The following is an 18665-nucleotide window of genomic DNA, read 5'->3' as shown; positions in this document are numbered from 1 at the left end:
TGTCAGGGTTGAAACTGAGCCAATAGAGCCCCAGAGCAGTTCTGATTCTGAGGAGGAACAGCAATCCGTGGGAGAGGAGCTTGCTTATCTCTCAGAAGCACAGCAGCTGGCAGAGATTCCTCCTGCCAGCATTCCTGGGATAAATAGTGACCCTGGCAGTGAGAGAGCGCTGGAGGGGGGCTTGCTGGATGCTCGGCACAGACGCAGGGAGCGATAACAGATGGAGGGCGCAGAAAGGAGGCGTAGCACTCGTTTGGCGCGCAAACAAAGGTCGCGTCTCGAGGACCCAAGGGAAAGAGGGAGGATCTCTTCCTAGCCCATAAGTTCAGGGTCTTCCCGTGGTTCTCCTTCAAACGGGGACCAACTGCCTTACCTGGAGCTTAGACTACTCTGCTATCTTTCCCCAGTGCTGTTCCTTGCTTTATCGTTACTGATTAGTATCTGTACGAGTCATAAAGTAATAAAGGAATAAAGCCTTGGAAAGAATCCTCGTCGTCTGTGTCCTGAGTTGGCTACTGGTGGGGACTGCAAGAGGCAGCTAGGGCACTCCTGACAGGTACTCCCCTGTGTTTGCATACCCCGTGAATAGGAAGTTATCCAAATAGTGTGTGACATGACAGCGACTAACCTTGACTTTGACTGCCCCCTCCAAGAAGGTGCTGAATGCCACAAAAGCTACTGAGCAACCCATTGGCTCTTTGTTCAGAGGCTTACAATTGCAATAGGATTGCACCCTAAATGAACGAAAGGGGCTGCAACTCAGCCCTAGGGCACATCATTTGGATACAAAAGGTCCTAGGTTCAACCCCCAGTATCTCCAGTTAGGGCTGAGAAAGACGCCTGTCCAAAGCCCTGGAGAATGGCTGCTGATCTGTGCAGACAATGCTGAGTTAATGGACCAATGGTGTGACCTGATATATGGCAGCTTCCTATGTTGCTAAGGAATTAAATAATTCACCAATGAGTATGAAGCTATCTTCTCTATAGACTCATCAGTCTGTTATACATCTGAGAACTTCAAACAATTCAGTATTACAGATAAAGGATGAGCCTCACCAAATGTATTTTGTCTGTTCTCTGGTCTGTTGAACCTTTAATGTATTCAGGTGCCACAGCCGCATGGGTGTTGATAGCTAACAGATTAATTTATCAGGGTTATATGCAGCTCTTTGGCAGGGTTCCTGACACAGGCCTGCAGCAGGATTTCTCCAAGTCCAAGGGATGAGAAGGAGGGTGCTGATCTGTATTGAACAGGACAGTGCACAGTTAATTCTCTGGGCCTGTTCAGACATCACGCTAAGCCATGACGGTTAGGGAATTTGCACAAACCATGGTGGCTTAGTGTGTCATGTGGGGGGAGAAAACCCCACTAACCATGGCTAACCACCCTGGCTAACCACCCCCTTGCAGCAGGGTTTAGGGGACCTGGGGTGGCTTACTGTTACATGTGTCGTGATCCCTGGTGGTTAAGACAGGCTCTGGGTGGTGTACAGGCTGTAACCACAGAGATGGAGGCCAAGACCATCCCACACTTCTGGCAATGCTCTAGCCGACACTGACTTTCTCTATGGTTGCTGGCGCACTGTGATGGATGGAGTGGCTGGCTCACGTGTTTTTGCAGCATGAGGGCTGCTGGGGTCACCATCAGCAGTGGTTGGAGTATGGTTATGGTAACTACGGAGGGGTAGTGGTTATGGGAACCACATGCCGCTGCATGGTTCCTGGTCATGTAATACATGCATCGTGGTTACAGTATTCCCCCCCCCATAGTTACCCTAACCACCCTCCCCCCATGTGCATCTGAACAGGCCCCCCGTGTGTGAAAGCAACACACCTATGATTAGGGCTGGTGGGAACAAAGTTTTCTTTATGGGGATGGGGTGGCTTCAGTCTGTGAGACACATCTTTTCTAAGGGCCAGGCAACCTTCTGATGGAGGACTCCTGCAGCCATCACTAAAAAGAAAGAAAGAAATGTAAAAAACAAACAAACCCCAAACAGGTGTGAATATGCTCATTGTATTATCATCTCCAAAACAACTCTCAGGAAGTGTGGAAAATATCCTAGAATTACAGGGAAGCTTCGTGAACTGGACACTTCACAGGATCTTGACTCTGGACTAGTGCAACTTGCAGGAGTGCACCCATGTTTTGAACCTACAACTCTAACAGAAATCAAGCCTTCCAAGAACAGGCTGTTCAGAGCACATGTTCCCTTTTTACTCATTGCCTCAACGGCTTCTCCCCAGTGCTTCCAACCTCTTGTGGCCTCCCTCTCTGTTTCTTGCAGTGCTGCCACCAGCTGGCAGAGATATGCTACAGTTTCAAAACAGCAACAAGCTTGACAGATGTGTGTGTAGGACAGGAATGCCCGCCTAAAATATGTCAAGCCATAATGGTCTTCATGCATCTAAGACAGATGCTTTCAGTGAACACCCAAAATGTCCTTTCACTTGACCTGTCCTATTGTTTGCCTACAGCATGAACCAAAGCATGCTTTCACACGTGTGCGTGCGCGCGCGCGCACACACACACACACACACATTTCACTGGGAATTACTTCCAGGGAAGTGTGTCTGGGATTGCAGCCTTATGCTGACATGCCTTTCAGTCACAGAATGCATTCTGCTTGGGAATGGTTGCACAAGCTGTTTGGCTCTCTTCTTCCTTTGATGCAGTATTATTTGACCTAAGGAGTCCCTGGATGGCAGGTTTATCATAGAAGAAAAACACCACTAGACACCAGTAAGCTCGTAGTGAAGAGAGGACTGGAAGAATACTGAATGGGCTGGATGCCCAGAGAAATAAAAACTAGTTACACGATTTAAGATCTTACCCTCCAGTACATGCCTGCCAACAGGTACATGCCATCTTGATTTTGTGTGTGGATCTGATATTTGGAGTGAGTTGTTTCTTTTTTAATTAACCTGGCCAATTTACACACATATTTTTACACACATGCACACTACATCCTAAATGTGATTATATGTTGTTCTTGCATTCAATTACATTCTAGTCCATGGAAGCATATGCCATAATAAGTGTCATTTATTATACTATAATATGCCATCCTTATCCATTATAATTCTCACAGTGTTCGCCTCCCTTCTTCATTTAAATAATGTTTAAATAATGCGCAATGGGGGTGTCTTGGTAGAGACCCTGAAAAGGACTCTGAAAGATGGGAGAGCTAGAATAGAAGATCACCAAATCCATTTCCTGTGGACATCAGCAGCTTACAGAGAGATGAACCTTATCCACCTGATCCAGACCAGAAGTGCCAAATAGTTCAACCAGACTCCAGCAGATTAATCAAGTCACACACTACAGGCAGAATGTAACCCCCTGGAAGAACTCTCCTGGACAGAATTATGAGGATCACTTAGACTCTGAGCATGACATATAACCCCTTCCGTTGAGCCCTCTCCAAATTGGGAAACTGGAACTGGATATGTGCTGAGTGCTAGAAGACCACCCTTCCTGATGTTCAAGGAAACAAAGGAAAGAAAAGACCCCTTCCTGGCCTCATCACTGACCCACAGCTGATTAGGACTTCCCCCAAGTCCCTACAAGAATGCATGCATTGAAACTTGGGATGCAATCCCATGGCCTACAAAAGTGCTGTGCGGGTAGGGTTTCCTAGTGGATGGATAAGAATATACAAACAGGAGGAAGTAGAAGTATGTTCCATTGATTTCAGCATATCCTAATTCCAAGTAAATATGCTAAGGATTGCTGCCTTGGAACTTAGTTGTTCATTCTTCACAACACCAGTCATGGGCAATAACTCACTAATACTTTCCTTTTATGGCTAGGAAACAGAGGCTGAGAGACAGCAAATTGTCTGAGGTCATCCAGTCAGTTAACTGCTGTTCTTTTATCTGAGGTTATCTGGATCCAAACCAATGAACCAGAGTGACATCCCAGGCAAATGTTGCTGATACGAGATGCTGGGCTATCGTCTGGAAACATAACTGAGTAATACTACAGGATGTGAAGAAGCAGGGAGACATTCTCCAAGTAGAGCTGGTCTCCTTTCATTTCAGGGGTTCATCCAAACCGGGAGGCATTTGAGGAGAACCCTTGAAATGATGGGAGAGGTGCAGGGTGTGTGAGAAAAGTTTCAGGGGTGGTGAACTGGGGGTGACTGTTGCAATTCCATTTGGGGAGTTTCCTGAAACCGTTTCAGGAGGAGAGGCTAACAGTTGCAGGAAAGGTATTACCTTCCCCCATTTTTCTTCCTTTGTTTTAAACCTACCCTTTTTTCTTTCTTTTGAACAATTTTTGTTCACAAAATTGCTGGCAGCTTCAGTGGTGCAGCAGCAGCAGCAGAGCTCTGGCCATTCTTGCTTCCCAGAATGTGGCCTTTGGAGATTCCTTCTTTAACCTGTGCCCCTCCTTGGACTGTGATGAATAGGGAGATCCTTGCAATAGGGACTGGACTTCCTGGGCTGGTTTGTTCTGTGTGTGCCATGCACAACTGAATAGCCTGTCGGTAGCTTCATACACAATTGAACATGGGACAAACAAGGACTCATTCAGGCGGGGCGGGGTGGGGCGGAGCGCTGGTGCAGTTTCTCTGGGCGTGCGGATCTGTAACGAAGCCTGCACATTCCAGTGTGAGCCTAATTAACCCTGTGTGTTGCAGATACAGATAGAAGCATATACAGACATTACATGAGCTTAACAGTTGCACTGGACAGTTGGGCAGAACCATCAGACTCAGATATGGTCTCACCCTCTCAGGGGTGGAGGAACATCCAGACATGTGGAGATGGCATTTGGACTGTTAGAATGTGACCTTGCATCTGCAGCCTCATTGTACCTGGACAGGAACATCCGGTATTGTTAGAATTAGAGTGGGCTGGTCAACAGCTGGACTAAAGACATATGCTTTCCTCGGTTCTGGGCATAAGAAGAGTCAGATGAAGACCAAGGATGGTATCCTAGGGGGCTGCTGCGCTGACGCAATTGCCTTAGCACTAGTGTGAGCGACCTCCGGTGCAGCATTACCAGCATAAACGGGTGCTATGGGTTTTACGGGGAAACCTGTTGCTCCAGCGTATGCTACTGGCATTGTGCTAGAGGTCACTTATGCTTGTGCTATGTCAATTGTGTGGGTGCAGCAGTCCCGTTGGATAATGCCCTGAGCCAGAGGGGAGCCAAGACCCTGTCTGTCTGTCCCTTCTCAGACTATCAACTTACTGTGGAGACTTGATCAGTCCCCCAGTAAGGAATGGAGATTTGGTGAGATATTGTCTATCTGTCTAGTGCTCAATAGGAAAGTTAAACAGAAATTAGGCTTCATTATTCAAGTATGTATGTGATGGTTTATTGTCTGTTTGCTGTAGAAGCAAATAAAGCTTTGAACTTCCATACTGGATAAATTGTTCCTTTGTTATGTTTTAGATGGGTAGTGAAGACTACACTGTTCAGTCGAGCTTTTAACAGTTTTTGATACTGTGATGAATGTTCTGGCTTGTTATTGTATTATGAAGTATTATTGTATTCTGCTGATATCGCTGTTTTTATCTGAATTTTGTATATTGCCTTGAGCACCCAGTGGGTAGAGTGTGATTTGTAAGTATGTCAAATAAATAAATAGGTGTGCCAGTGAGGTGGTGGAGAGAGACAAGGAAGCTGAGGACAAAGCTTTCCAATTAATATTATATATATAATATCTGTGAAACCAGACTCATGCTGAGATAATATTTAAGACTGGGAAACAGTTTGTACCAGAAAGTCAAGTTAACATCTGATACTGCAACCTGCAATCACATATGACCCTGTTGAAGGAGAGATGTATTTACAGGCTCAATTGCCTACTGGCAGGTCACATGTCCCAGGTTGCATCCCCATAATTAAATCAGGCAAACAGAGCCAATTTTCAGCATAACTTATTATTCCAGGGTCTGGCTTTTCAAAGGGACTTTTGGAAAGGATTTGGGTGAGTCCTGTCTGCCATTTTGACCTTTATCCTTCTGGGGTGCTAGAAATGCACAACAGCGCACTGCTGCAGGGGTGTGCGCAACTCTCTACGCTGGTGTCAAAATGACCAAGCTGCCTTGTCATACAGGAGTTCAACAGAGCAGGCCGTACTGCACTCCCCCTTCTATCTCCGGGTGTAGATAATCCACTAGGGCAGGGAGGGCAACTTCCATGGGTTGGGGGGCACACTGCCCCTGGACTCCACCAGGGGCTGCACCCCTATTCTCATCATCATGCCGCAAATTTTCCACCAAAATTTGGTGGTGCAGTGCCAGCAACAGGAAAAAGGGCTCCCTTTAAAAGTAAAGAGCCACCATTTGCCAGGGAATTTTGGTGGTGTGGTGGCTGCACAAGGGGCCTTTCTTGCCTTAAAATGGCTCCTTTTGCTGCCACTGCACCACCAGAACACGTCTTTTTGCTCTTGAAAGGAGGCATCGCCCTTGCACAGCCACGCTTCAGTGCCACACAGCAGCAGTGGGGCACTGGGAGGCCACAAGCAGTCCACGGGTCGCAAGTTGCCCACCCCTGCACTAGGGTGACCAAGATGGTTTCTGCCCTCTAACCAGGTTGAAAACCAAACTGGAATGGATCCAGATAATCAGCATCAGCCCAAACTGCTTCGAGCTGAGACACCAACTCTCATTGCAGCCCCTGGCCCAAGAATGCGAGAACTGAGCCTGAGCGAGAGTCACCGAGATCAGCGGGACCCAAGTTCGCCTCCTTGAGAAGGGGTTGCACCGCCGTGTGTGTGGCATGAGGGGCGGGTCTTGTCTCCTGTCCAGAGGCCTTCTCTGCTGTCTAGGCCGAGAGCCCAGCCCTGCCTGGCTCCGATGGGCCTTGAGAGCCAGGGGTGGCCTCCGTTCACCAAGCGGGTTTTCATGGCCTCAGGCTGCACAAACTGCGAGGGCCCATCGCAGCCTGGCTGGAGAGTCCCGAAGGATGGATGAGCACATGCGTTTGTCCCCCTCCAGCCCTCCCCAAATGGTCGCCCCCAGCAGGGGGGGGGATGGGCAGCATGCCCCAGCCAGTATATATTCCACATCTGGACGGTCTCCATCTCGCTGAGGCGACACCACCCATTCTCCCTGCTGACCCTTATGCCTGCAGTCAGCGCCAGCTCCAGCTCAGCTTAGGTGGCAGAGCCAGCCGGATTTCTGAGGGCGCTTGGGCAAGACCCCCATGGGACTGCTCCCGCAGCAAGCCGGCCTTCTCACTGCCATGGCTGCCAGCTGCTCTTCCTCACCGTGGCTGCCACTGGCTGGCGGGTCAGGCAGAGCGCCGGGGAGCGAGGAGGCAGGGGCCTCTGCTGCTGCCCCTCCTCACTCCCACCACTGTCATCTGGGCCAGCGTGAGAGTCAGGGGAACCCGCAGGTTGCCCTGGGGAAGGCGAGGGGCCTACCGAGGGCGTGGGCCCGAACATGCCTACTGGTGACACTGGCCCTGCCTGGAAGCGCCTCCCAGTCTGCTTTCGTACAACGACTTTCCCTGCTTCCTTGAAGCCCTTCCTCAAAGTTCACATTTTTCTGGAATCCTTTGGATCATCCCCCATAGCTCTCGTAGTTAAGCCAGAGTATGTGTCATCACTGCCATCATCTCACATGCTTGCTCAGGCCTTCATTTGCCCCCCCCCCCACTCTTGCTGTCCTGTCTGTTTTAGATTGTTAGGCCCTTGGGGGAGGGACTCGTCACACCTGCACTTTGTATAACGCCATGTATGAAGATTATGCCATCATCATCATCATCATCTCTAACTTACCTTGCGTGGTGGCTGAAGACGGCCAGATGCCGGTGACCTGCTGCAGCCGGGCTCTGCCTGCCTTCCCCCCTCAGAGGGCCATCTTCCACTAGCTGCCCCGTGGAAAGCAGCAGGAGAGAGAAGGGAGCAAGCAAAGGCAGCGCTAGGCACCAGCTCCGATCCAGTTGCACCGGTTTGGTTGTCTCCTTTTCCTTTATTTTAAGTGTATCACTTTGAATGTTTTTTGCTTTGGTTTACTGCTTTTAATGTGTTCATTGCATTTCATTAATTTGATGAGCCCCTTTGAGGACTTCAGCTGAAAAGCCCACTCGCTACTTACAGAGGTTTTCAGCAGAAGGACAACAATTACATAAATAGCAACAACATACCAAATGCAAATGAAATCCAAAGCTCAGTGATCAGTCTGAAGGAAAGGGGTTTTGGAGATGCGGGGTTGATGTGAAAAAGGCAAATTCCATGTTGGGAATCATGTAGAAAGGGACTGAAAATAAAACGGCCCATATCATAGCGTCTTTGTGGACATGGAGGGTGGGACTGCGCTTGGAACGCGGTGTGCAGCAGCCAAAATCAGCAAGGGGCTGGAGCACCTCCCGCAGCGATCCCACAGGCACACCACATAAACCATAAAGGTTGGCCTGTAGCATGGTGGCTGGTATGTATCTGGAATGATCGACCAGTGAGTGTGAGGCGGGGTTTGGCAGCGTGTGGGCAAGAATGGCAGCCTGGCCAGCCGACGAAAGGGGGCGTGGCTGAGTGAGAATGGGACGCAGTGTGACTGGAGGAGAGCTTGTGCAGAAAAGGGTGGGGGGAGTGCGTCCGTCAGTCAGGCAAGTCTGGGAGGAAGGTAGCTTGGGTACGGCCAGAGAAGTCTGAGATGCGATTGGGAGATAAGAGCGAGAACATCTGGTGAGATAGTCTGTGGCCTAGAGAGTGTGTCCGATAGTGTGAGAGATGGTGTGAGAGGCTTTGAACATAGAACTAAAAGCAAGGGTTATATGGTGCAGTTTATAGTTTTGCCTTATTTTAATCATCATCCCTGATATCCTTTCCTCATCCCAACCCAGTCCCTATTTCCAGCCATGCTGCACCAAATAAACCTTCTTCGTTTTCAAATTTAAAAGACAGTTTCCTTTTTAGTTATTAGGAAGGGTTTTGTGGAATAACCCCCATGTGCTGGCTGCTTGATCTGTGCTACCAAAAAGAAAGAAAGCAGCTCTAAAAGGGTTATTGGTGGCAGCAATTGAGGGAGTGGTGAAGCATCACTAGACACCAACAGAGGGTTGTGGGTGAGACCCTAAAGGTGGCAGTGTGAGGAGAGGCCTGACCTGGTGACTAGAAGTAGGATCATGAGGTGGTCGAGAAGGCCTCAGGTCCTCACACCTGCCCTGTGAGGAAAGGTGACAACGTCTGGGGATTTTTAGCTTACAAAAAGGTAAGTAAAGTGGGTTCATGATAGAGGTGTATAAAATTATTCATGGTGTGGACAGAGTGGGTAAGGATAAGTTTTTCTCCATCTGTCATGGTGGGAGATTCAGGACAAATCAAAGGCACGACTTCTTCACACAGTGCATAGCTAAGCTATGGAATTTGCTACCACAAGATGTAGTGATGGCCACCAACATGGATGGCTTTAAAAGGGCAAATTCATGGAGGGTATAGCTATCAGTGGCTACTAGTCATGATGGCTATATATTGCCAGTAGTATCAGAGGCAATCTGCCTCTGTATGCCAGTTACTGAGGGAACAGGAGCGGGAGGATACTCTTGCATTTATGTCCTGCTCGTGGGCTTCCTATAGTGCTGGCAGGCTGCTGGGCAGAAGAGCCAGGGAGACCCTTCACCCCAGCATTACTTGGTATTGTGTAAAGGTGCTTAAAGAGGCTCCTCCTGGCCCCACCTGGAAGGCCAAGCAGGGAGCCTTGCAGCTCTCCTTGAAACGGGTGATCGCTGGGGCCAGCAAGGGATTGCCTCCTGACTCCTGAGCTGTCCATTCCTCATGGTAGCCACAGGAACATCTCCACACCACAACTTCATCTTCAGGATGATCCATCAGAATCCCTGGATATTCTTTGCATTCTGTCCTGTAGTCTGGAGGTCCTTTGTCTACGAGGTGTAGCCTCTGCCTTTCTTACCTGCCTTCCTCTTGTGTGATTGTGCTTGGAGATAAGTTGTTCTATCTTTGGGCCCAATGTTTGGTTGGAAGCCTGGCCACATCAGTTCAGCCCTTCCCTGGAGTGCCAATTGGGCCAGGCTCCCTTTTGGTTTGTCCTTCTGGTTTGTCTTCTCAGAGGCTAAGCAAATCAGTGTCCTAGGACTTCTGGGGGAGGGAGGGACAGACAGACAGATTGGGGTAAGGAAGATAATCACATAATTAAGAGAAAAAAAGAGAGTTCTGCAGCCCTTTAAGACACATGCACAGCTCATATGCCAGGTCACAAAGGGGTGGGAAGAGTGGTATGGAAAGCTAATTCAGCATGTACAAATCCTGGATGATCTGCTTCGCTCCAACCCTGGCAGCACTCCAGAAACCAAAGTCCAGCCCACCCAGGACAGAAACATGGCTGTGGCTGTGGCCTAGTTTTCTAATCACAACCACTCTTGATTTAGACATCAAGCCTGCTCTTAAGCCAACTTTACTGTGTCCAGTTCTGGGCACCACACTTTAAGGATGCAGACAAGCTGGAGAGGGTTCAGAGGAGGGCAACGGAGATGATCAGGGGACTGGAAACAAAAGCCCTATGAGGAGAGACTGAAAGAACTGGGCCTGTTTAGCCTTGAGAAGACAGAGGAGAGACAGGATAGCGCTCTTCAAGTCCTTGAAAGATTGTCACAGAGAGGAAGGCCAGGATCTATTCTCAATTATCCCAGAGTGCAGGACACGGAATAATGGACTCAAGTGACAGGAAGCCAGATTCCGGCTGCACATCAGGAAAAACCTCCTGACTGTTAGAGCAATACAATGGAACCCATGATCTAGGGAGGTGGTGGGCTCCCCCACGCTGGAGGCATTCAAGATGGGGCCGGACAGCCACCTGGTAGAGATGCTCTGACTTGGATTCCTGCATTGAGCAAGGGGTTGGACTTGATGGCCTTGTAGGCCCCTTCCAACCCTACTATTCTATGATTCTATGGATGCAGCTGCACCGTCTCTAGTTTTCTTGTGTCTCATGTCCAGTGTGCATAGGATTGCCAGTTGCGAATGAGCTAATTCCCTAATGGAGTTCATATAGTAACATTAGTGACTAAATGTGCATTGCAAACAAGCTGCTAATTCCCACAGTGAACATTGTGTGCATTTTGATTCTTGTATAACCAATAAACCAGCCCCCTTAGAAACAGAACTTGTGTGTCTGTGTGTCACGGGGACAATCTGTTAGGAGCTGCTACTGCCAAGCTGAAAAGACCCATTTGACCCATTTATCTTGGATTCTGTGCAGGCTTAAACAGGTATCTAGAGAGGACACACATGAACAGTGGGCATCCGGTTGGCCACTGCGTGAACAGAATGCTGGACTAGACAGGCTTCTGGTCACATAGCTCTTCTTATGTTTTTAATTCACAAAATATCTGACTCAGTGGAGACCACAAAAGGTGAAGATCTGACAGAAACACAGAGAAGGGGAGTGTGATCAGTGCTTGATTTGAAGGAATGTCCACCTGTCAGGTACATTCTGGCGCCAAGAGGAAAGTGGGCTCAGACCACAGAAGCTGCCATGTCTTTTTAAAGATCACACCTCTCTTTGCCTGTGTCTGGATGTGAGGGCACTAAGAAGGAAATGATTTGGGGGCCCAGGCATCCTGATCATGAGGCAACGTAGTGTGGCTGTTTCAAGCAGCAGGTTTTGGCCACTGGTAATCCAGCACTGGAAAACACCCATACTCAAATGGTTTGGGGACCTCTTACTGCCCCAAACCAAATTCCAATGTATCTCAGGGTAACAAAATGTCCCCACAAAATCCACATGTGCGGCGCCAGCAGAATCAGTTTTTGCTTGAAAACCACCAAGGTTCATTTTTTAAAGCACTGGCTTTAAAAAAGCACCCCACTGGCCAAAAAGCAACACAGTTCTTAGGATATTTTATTTATGTCTGGTACTTTTTTGTTTACAGAAACAAAACTCGAAGTGGCTAAAATTTGGGGGGATGCTTACTATTGTGCAGGTAACAGTGTTCTAGAAGGACAACACTGTAGGACTTGTTGTTTATTCGGTCAGTCGCTTCCGACTCTTCATGACTTCATGGACCAGCCCACGCCAGAGTTCCCTGTCGGCCGTCGCCACCCCCAGCTCCCCCAAGGTTGAGACCGTCACCTCCAGAATATCATCCATCCACCTTGTCCTTGGTCGGCCCCTCTTCCTTTTGCCTTCCCCTTTCCCTAGCATCAGCATCTTCTCCAGGGTATCCCGTCTTCTCATTATGTGGCCAAAGTACTTCAGTTTTGCCTTTCATATCCTTCCCTCAAGTGAGCAGTCTGGCTTTATTTCCTGGAGTATGGACTGGTTTGATCTTCTTGCAGTCCAAGGCACTCTCAGAATTTCCCTCCAGCACCACAGTTCCAAAGCATCTATCTTCCTTCGCTCAGCCTTCCTTATGGTCCAGCTCTTGCAGCCATAGGTTACTACGGGGAATACCATAGCTTTAACTATGCGGACCTTTGTTGTCAGTGTGATGTCTCTGCTCTTAACTATTTTATCAAGATTTGACATTGCTCTCCTCCCAAGGAGTAAACGTCTTCTGATTTCCTGGCTGCAGTCAGCGTCTGCAGTAATCTTTGCACCTAGAAAGACAAAGTCTGTCACTGCCACGTTTTCTCCCTCTATCTGCCAGTTATCAATCAAGCTGGTTGCCATAATCTTGGTTTTTTTGAGGTTGAACTGCAACCCAGCTTTTGCACTTTCTTCTTTCACCTTCGTCATGAGGTTCCTCAGCTCCTCCTCGCTTTCAGCCATCGAAGTGGTATCATCTGTAGAACTACCTCCGTGTAAATTCTGCAATGAAAAGTGCATCCAGGCTAGGATTTTGGCCCTCAGTGTTGGAAGAGGGTACCATTTAGAATCTGAGTGGGACGCAGAGACTCTCACAGTGAGGAAATTCTTTTGTACCACAAACCCCATTGGAATGAATGGGAAAAGCAGTAACTCGTCCCCCAGACATGCTGTTGTTGCTGTTTATTGAATTTATTATTTGCCTTTCTCTTTAAAATGTCCATAGGCACCTTACAACAAAATTATTAAGGATGTACAAAATGCAGAACAGCTAAAACAAGAGCATGCCTTTTAGATTTCCCAAGGAGAGCATCAACGTGCCTTGAGCTGGCCCTGCTTTGGGGACAATCATCCAAGCCCCCCCACCCCCACAGTTCTATCTTTTTTCTTAACAGAAAAAAAAAACACAATCTGCTAAGGCGGAAAAGATGGAACAGCTGCAGAGCGCTTTTTGACTGGTAGCGCTGGGAACCCTTTGCCTGGAAGCACCCTAAATTTCACAACTCTGTTTCCTCCCCTAAACCCCACCTCACTCGCTCCTTCTCCGCAGCTGGCGCTGCCCCGTGTACCTACGGGTCTGTCCACCCAGACGCCCGCCCCCTTCGCCCAGTCCCCTTGCCACCCGCAACACTGGCCAACTGCCCATCAGCCTGGCCTCCGTGCGGCAAGTGCAGCCGGCCTGGCGGGCCCTTCTCCGGGGCTGCCCCCAGTGCTGGGCTTTCCTTCCAGCTGAGGCTGGTCGGAGTCGGACGCCTCCCAGAAGCCGGGTCGGGCTTCTCCGGCGCAAGGCTGGCCCGGTCCCATCGGCAGCGCCGGCGGCGGAGCAGCAGCTGCCACGCGGCCGCGCCGTCCAGAGCCCCGGAAGCGCCGGGCGCGGCTCCGGAGGCGAGCGACCGAGGCAGGCCCCCGTGTGCCCGGGCGGGGGGCCTGCACGGCTATTCGCCCCGGGGCCGGGGCCCGGCGGGCGCGCAGGGGGAGGCCGGTGCAGCGGGGCTTCTCGGCGGAGCGGGGGCCTCGTCACGCAGCGTCTCGCTCGCGCAGGGGCGCCGCTGCGGCGCCGAGATGCGACTCAGGCCCCCGGCTCAGGCCGGTGGCTGCGGAGGCGCGCGGGGCTCCGGGCAGATTGTGTCGGGGTGACGCGCGCAACGCCCCGCTCCGGCGGGGAAGAGCACGGCTGCTCCCTTCAGCGGCCGTCCCGCGCTTTAACGCCGCTTCCACATTCCCAGCCTGTTCGAACAGCAGCAGCACCGTTTGTCGACCCTGGCTTGTTTATTTGTTTATTTGAAGCACAGAACTCTGAGCATGTGCAGTTTCGCACCGCAAGCTCGCTGACATCAGAGCTCCACCCTGACTACGGGCATGGACTGGAGTTGCCCCCCCGGCCCCGGCCCCGGCTGCAGCACTTCGGCGGCTTTGCAGAGGGACGAGGAGGCCCCGAGGTGGGCTCATGGGGAGGCGGCCTCCGTGGCTGCGGGCCGCCAGAGCTCGCGGCGTCGCCAAGCCCGAGTCCGCCTCCCGCTGCCTCGGGATAGCCGGTCCAAGGCACGCGCGGCGAGCGCGGGGCTCCGGGCGGGGCCGGGCTGGCCGGGCTCCCGGCCGGCCCGGCCCCGGGGGTGCCAGGACCCGCTCGCCGCGAGCACGCAGGACGCCGCCGGACGGAGCGGGCGGTCCAGGGCCCCGGCTGCCCTCGCCCAGGTGCGCGGCGGGCACGCGCCTCACCGCGGCCGGCGCCGGCATCCTGCGTGGGCGCTGCCTGCGCGCCGCCTCTGCCCCGCCGCCGCCCACCTTCCCTGACGCGCCGCCGCCGGACTATAAAAAGCCGCTCCGCTGCCGCAGCCGCGCCGGGCGCTTCGCTGGGGCGGGCGGCGGCGAGGCGAGCGGCGGCGGCGGCAGGGGCTTTTCGGTGCCCGGCGGGCAGCCGGGGAGAGGGCTGCGCGGCGAAGTCGGCCAGGCGCGGCGCGCTCCGCAGGCGCTCCGGCGAGTGCCGGGGACACGCCGGTGCCGGCCGACCCCGACGGGCGCGCCCCCGACCGGCCCCCGCGGGGCCAGCCAGCCCGGCCGCGCCGCGCCCCGCGCCCCGCGCCGGCTGGGCTTGGGCTGCCGGCGGAGGCGATGGAGGCGACCGCGGCGGCGCCCAACGGCTCGCGCGGCGGCGGCGGCGGCGGCAACCCGTTCGTGCAGCCGGCGTGGCAGGTCGCGCTGTGGGCCGCGGCGTACGCGCTGGTGGTGGCGGTGGCGGTGGCGGGCAACGCGGTGGTGATGTGGATCATCCTGGCGCACCGGCGGATGCGCACCGTCACCAACTATTTCCTGGTCAACCTGGCCTTCTCCGAGGCCTCCATGGCCGCCTTCAACACGCTGGTCAACTTCACCTACGCCGTGCACAACGTCTGGTACTACGGCCTCTTCTACTGCCGCTTCCAGAACTTCTTCCCGGTGGCCTCGCTCTTCGCCAGCATCTACTCCATGACGGCCATCGCCGTGGACAGGTGAGCGGGCGCCGGGCGGCGGCTGCCGAGGAGGGCGCGGGGCGGCGGGCTTCGGGCCGGCCGCTCGGAGCGCGTCGCCGACGGCAGCGGAGCGGCAAGCAGGGGCCCGGCTGCGCGGGCGGGCGCGGGGCGCATTCCTCTCGCCGCTGCCAGGAGCCCCTCGCGCCCGCTCTCGTCGCCCCGCGCGCGATCCCGCCCCGGGGCTTAGGGCTGAGACCGCCAGGGCGCGGCGCGCGCGCAGGCGGCCGTCCTGTCCGCCGGGACTGAGCCCGCTGGCCAGCGGGGCTTGCTTCCGAGTTGACAGGCGCCGGGAAGCTCCAGCTCCTCTTTTTCCCGTCATGAAAGCACTGATGGCCAGGGAGCTCCTGCCACCCCGCTCTTTTCCACGAAGCATCCGTGTTCATTTCTCTTTTGGAATTGTGTTCTACCAAATGGAGAGACTCTTTGTGGCGTTAGAGTGATTCAGTGCGCTATTTTCGACACTTCTCATGTAAGAGAGTCATGCTTTCTTGTGCGTGTGCCTGTGTGTGTGTTTTTGAACACACCATCATTTCATGTAATGAAAACCATTCCACATACAGCACATTCTGCCCTTTACAGTCATCAAAGCTAAACTGGAAAGTGTTGTGCTTCCCCCTTGACTAACCTAAAACATCCCCAAGGTAAAAAGTGAGGAATTCTCCTTATCACCCAAAAAGATACATTTCGAGATTGCTGCTTGTTCCACTCTGGAAGTTAATGTTTTCACTTGTAGTTAACTGAAAAGTATGCATGATTTTTGAAATGAGCTTATCTGTACTGACATCAGAAACAAATAACAAACAAAAATTAGCCCTGATATGTAGAGCTTATGGGAAGCAGAAGTGGTATGCCTGTCATCAGTGTGTGCCACTAACTACAAGTATTTAGAAGGATTCTGTATGTGCCAGAAATCTGTGGGGCTCGGAAGAGATGCTGAATGTGGAGACTGGCTACAGAAACCTGCTTCCTAAGGATCTCCCATTTGTGCCTGGAGCCTTTCAGGAGCAGGGTAGCAGCTGATTTTCAGTGGCCAGGGCCTAACCTCTCTCCCTGAGTAGCATTAGTCTAGCAGGACAGATGAACCCCAAGAGTAAGAATGGCAACATAAAACGTGCAAAATAAGAGAAATCATGCAAGCATCCTGAATGTGTGTCATTGAGGATACAGATAATGGAATCCAGCTTTTCTTGTTGCCGAAGTCAGATTACCTTGGTGCAGAAGATATCCTATGCACACGAAAACAGATAGATACGTGCAAAGATCTGATTAAAGTATCAGCATTTCTAGCCATCGACTGCAGGGCAGTTGTACTCCAAGGAGGAAAAATACTGTACTCAGCAAATTGAAAGCCAGAAGCTGTAAGGGAGGACTACATCAATGTAATAAGACTTGACTATTTCAGCTCAAATTCTGTTGAAGATAATAAGCCACAGGTTCCATACTGGTTGCGCCAGAGTAAGCCTTCTTGAGCATTAGGTGGGGTTGAGTCGAGGTGGAGAAAGTAAACATTAAATGTCATCCTTAATTTAATTTTTTTATGTCACCCCCCTGCCTAACCCCCATCTCTTGTGCTGATTGCCAAACGTGGCTGAGGTTCGGTGATAATGTAACTACTTCAGGATCAACATAAAGGCTGTTTCACATAATACACAGCAAGAAACCTGAGTTTGTTCGAGAGAATACACTCCACGGAGAACCAATAACCAATCTCAGCTTCTCTGAATAGAGTGCCTGTTCGATAACGCGTGTTTGCAAAAACATGTTTGACAGATTCACATATTACATGTTAAGTTGTATTCTGACATTCAACTAAAATCAGAATATCTGAAGAGGCCCTAAGGGCTTTGATTTGTCAGTTTCTGGACATCACAGTGCAAGCAGCTGGTAATGGATTGGTGTGCGGGAGCTGCTTCCAGACTATGGGTGCTTCCAGACAGAGGGTTCCTAGCACCACCAATGAGAAGGCATTGTGCAACCATTCCATATTTTTTTCCTCAACGGATTTTCTGTGGTGAGAAAAAAAGATGAGAAAAGTTGTGGGGAAATACAGGACTTACAAGTGGAAAGTGATGATGTCTGGACCTCCATAGAATTCTGTGAATAAGGCAGGGCAATGGGGCGATAGAAGCCTCATCTGGAAGCCCCCTGTGTGTTGGGTTTAGAGGACAAAATCATGCACACGGTCCATTGGGAACTCCTGTACAAGACCCCTGGGGGGGTGACTTCTTGGTAGATTGTGCCCCTTTTGAGGAAAGATTAAAACCAAATACATCTAACTCCAGGAAAAGAAGATAGGCGGGATGTGTTGACAGTTTTCAAATACTTAAAAGAATGTCAGAAAGACAAAGGGAAACAATCATTCACAGCATCTGCGGAGTTGGATCTATGATCTATGAAGTCCTGTTTCCATGTGGATTGTGGTAGGAACTGTCATTAAGGCTGCAATCAAAGGCAACCTACAAGGGAGTAAATCCCAGTGAACACAGTGGGACTTACTCCTGAGTAAATAAGTTTAGAATTGCTTTGTAAAGCATTTCATTCCAGCACAGCAGGTTAGTCCCTAGTTTTAATTCTGTCTTAGCTATCTTTCAGAGCAAAATGAGTTATTTGCAAAGTAAACTGAGTGAAGGGAAATCATGAAGCTAAAGATTTTTAATTTGCACCCAGCAAGATATATTTACAATAGATAATTTTCAGGTCTCAGGTTATAAATAACCCATCAAATTTCTCTTCGTAAGAAGAATAGGTTGTTCCAAACATGCTTTCTCCATGGGCTGGATTACACATGCATGTACATCCTTTGTTCTTTCTACAATTGGCGCCTAGCAGCTGAATGTGTGCACAGACACCATTGAAAAGCCTGGCACTTGAGGTGACCTTGGAGGATATGGAAGTCCTATTTGTGACATCATATTTGTAATGCTCCATTTGTACATCAAGTCATCAAGTGATGAACATGCAAGTGCAAACCTGGTCTTTGTCACACACTGAACTGCCACACTCCAAGAATACCAATGGAACGGAAAGCAAGGAGCCATTTGCAGAAGCAGGGGTGCTGGGTGGAGGGGACTGGGGTGTGGAGGTGCTGGGAGAAAGGGGGAGCAGAAGAAAGGAAATGGGAGGTTTCCCTTCCTGTGAATTTTCATAGGAAATCATAAAATCATAAAAACCTGAGCTGATAAAATGAAGAATTTGTGGAGATATGAAAGCAGAATTCAAGGAAAACTGGTAATGATGCAAAGGAGCTTATGCTGCAACAATGTGTAGGGGATACATATTCAAGCAGAAGGTGTTGTTGGGGAAGCGAATGCATTTCGCAGCATCAGTTGGCAAAGGCTTTCTTTGTAGACCTGGGGGGTGTCTCCATGACAACAGAAGGAAAAGCCAATGGTGGCTTACCTGGATTTTTCAAGGAGCCAGCTTTGGTTT

The 18665-nt window shown here is 50.9% G+C and overlaps 2 protein-coding genes across 2 annotated transcripts in view; both read left to right on the top strand.

Moving 5' to 3' along the window:
- Positions 1-18665, top strand: part of LOC146340798 (uncharacterized) — an 815287-nt gene that overhangs the window by 637457 nt on the left and 159165 nt on the right. The gene's annotated exons all lie outside the window — the stretch shown is intronic.
- The window catches only part of TACR1 (tachykinin receptor 1), a 95692-nt gene continuing 91794 nt past the window's right edge, over positions 14768-18665 (top strand). The window contains exon 1 of the mRNA XM_084808217.1: positions 14768-15215. Within this exon, the coding sequence (XP_084664343.1) occupies positions 14839-15215 (377 nt within the window). The 5' untranslated portion in view covers positions 14768-14838. The remainder of the gene's footprint in view (positions 15216-18665) is intronic.

The sequence above is a fragment of the Heloderma suspectum genome, chromosome 6 (genome assembly GCF_057233095.1).
Source record: "Heloderma suspectum isolate Gila_16-S chromosome 6, 16-S_ref, whole genome shotgun sequence".
Taxonomy (NCBI): Eukaryota; Metazoa; Chordata; class Lepidosauria; order Squamata; family Helodermatidae; genus Heloderma; species Heloderma suspectum.
This window is presented reverse-complemented; position numbering and strand designations above follow the sequence as displayed.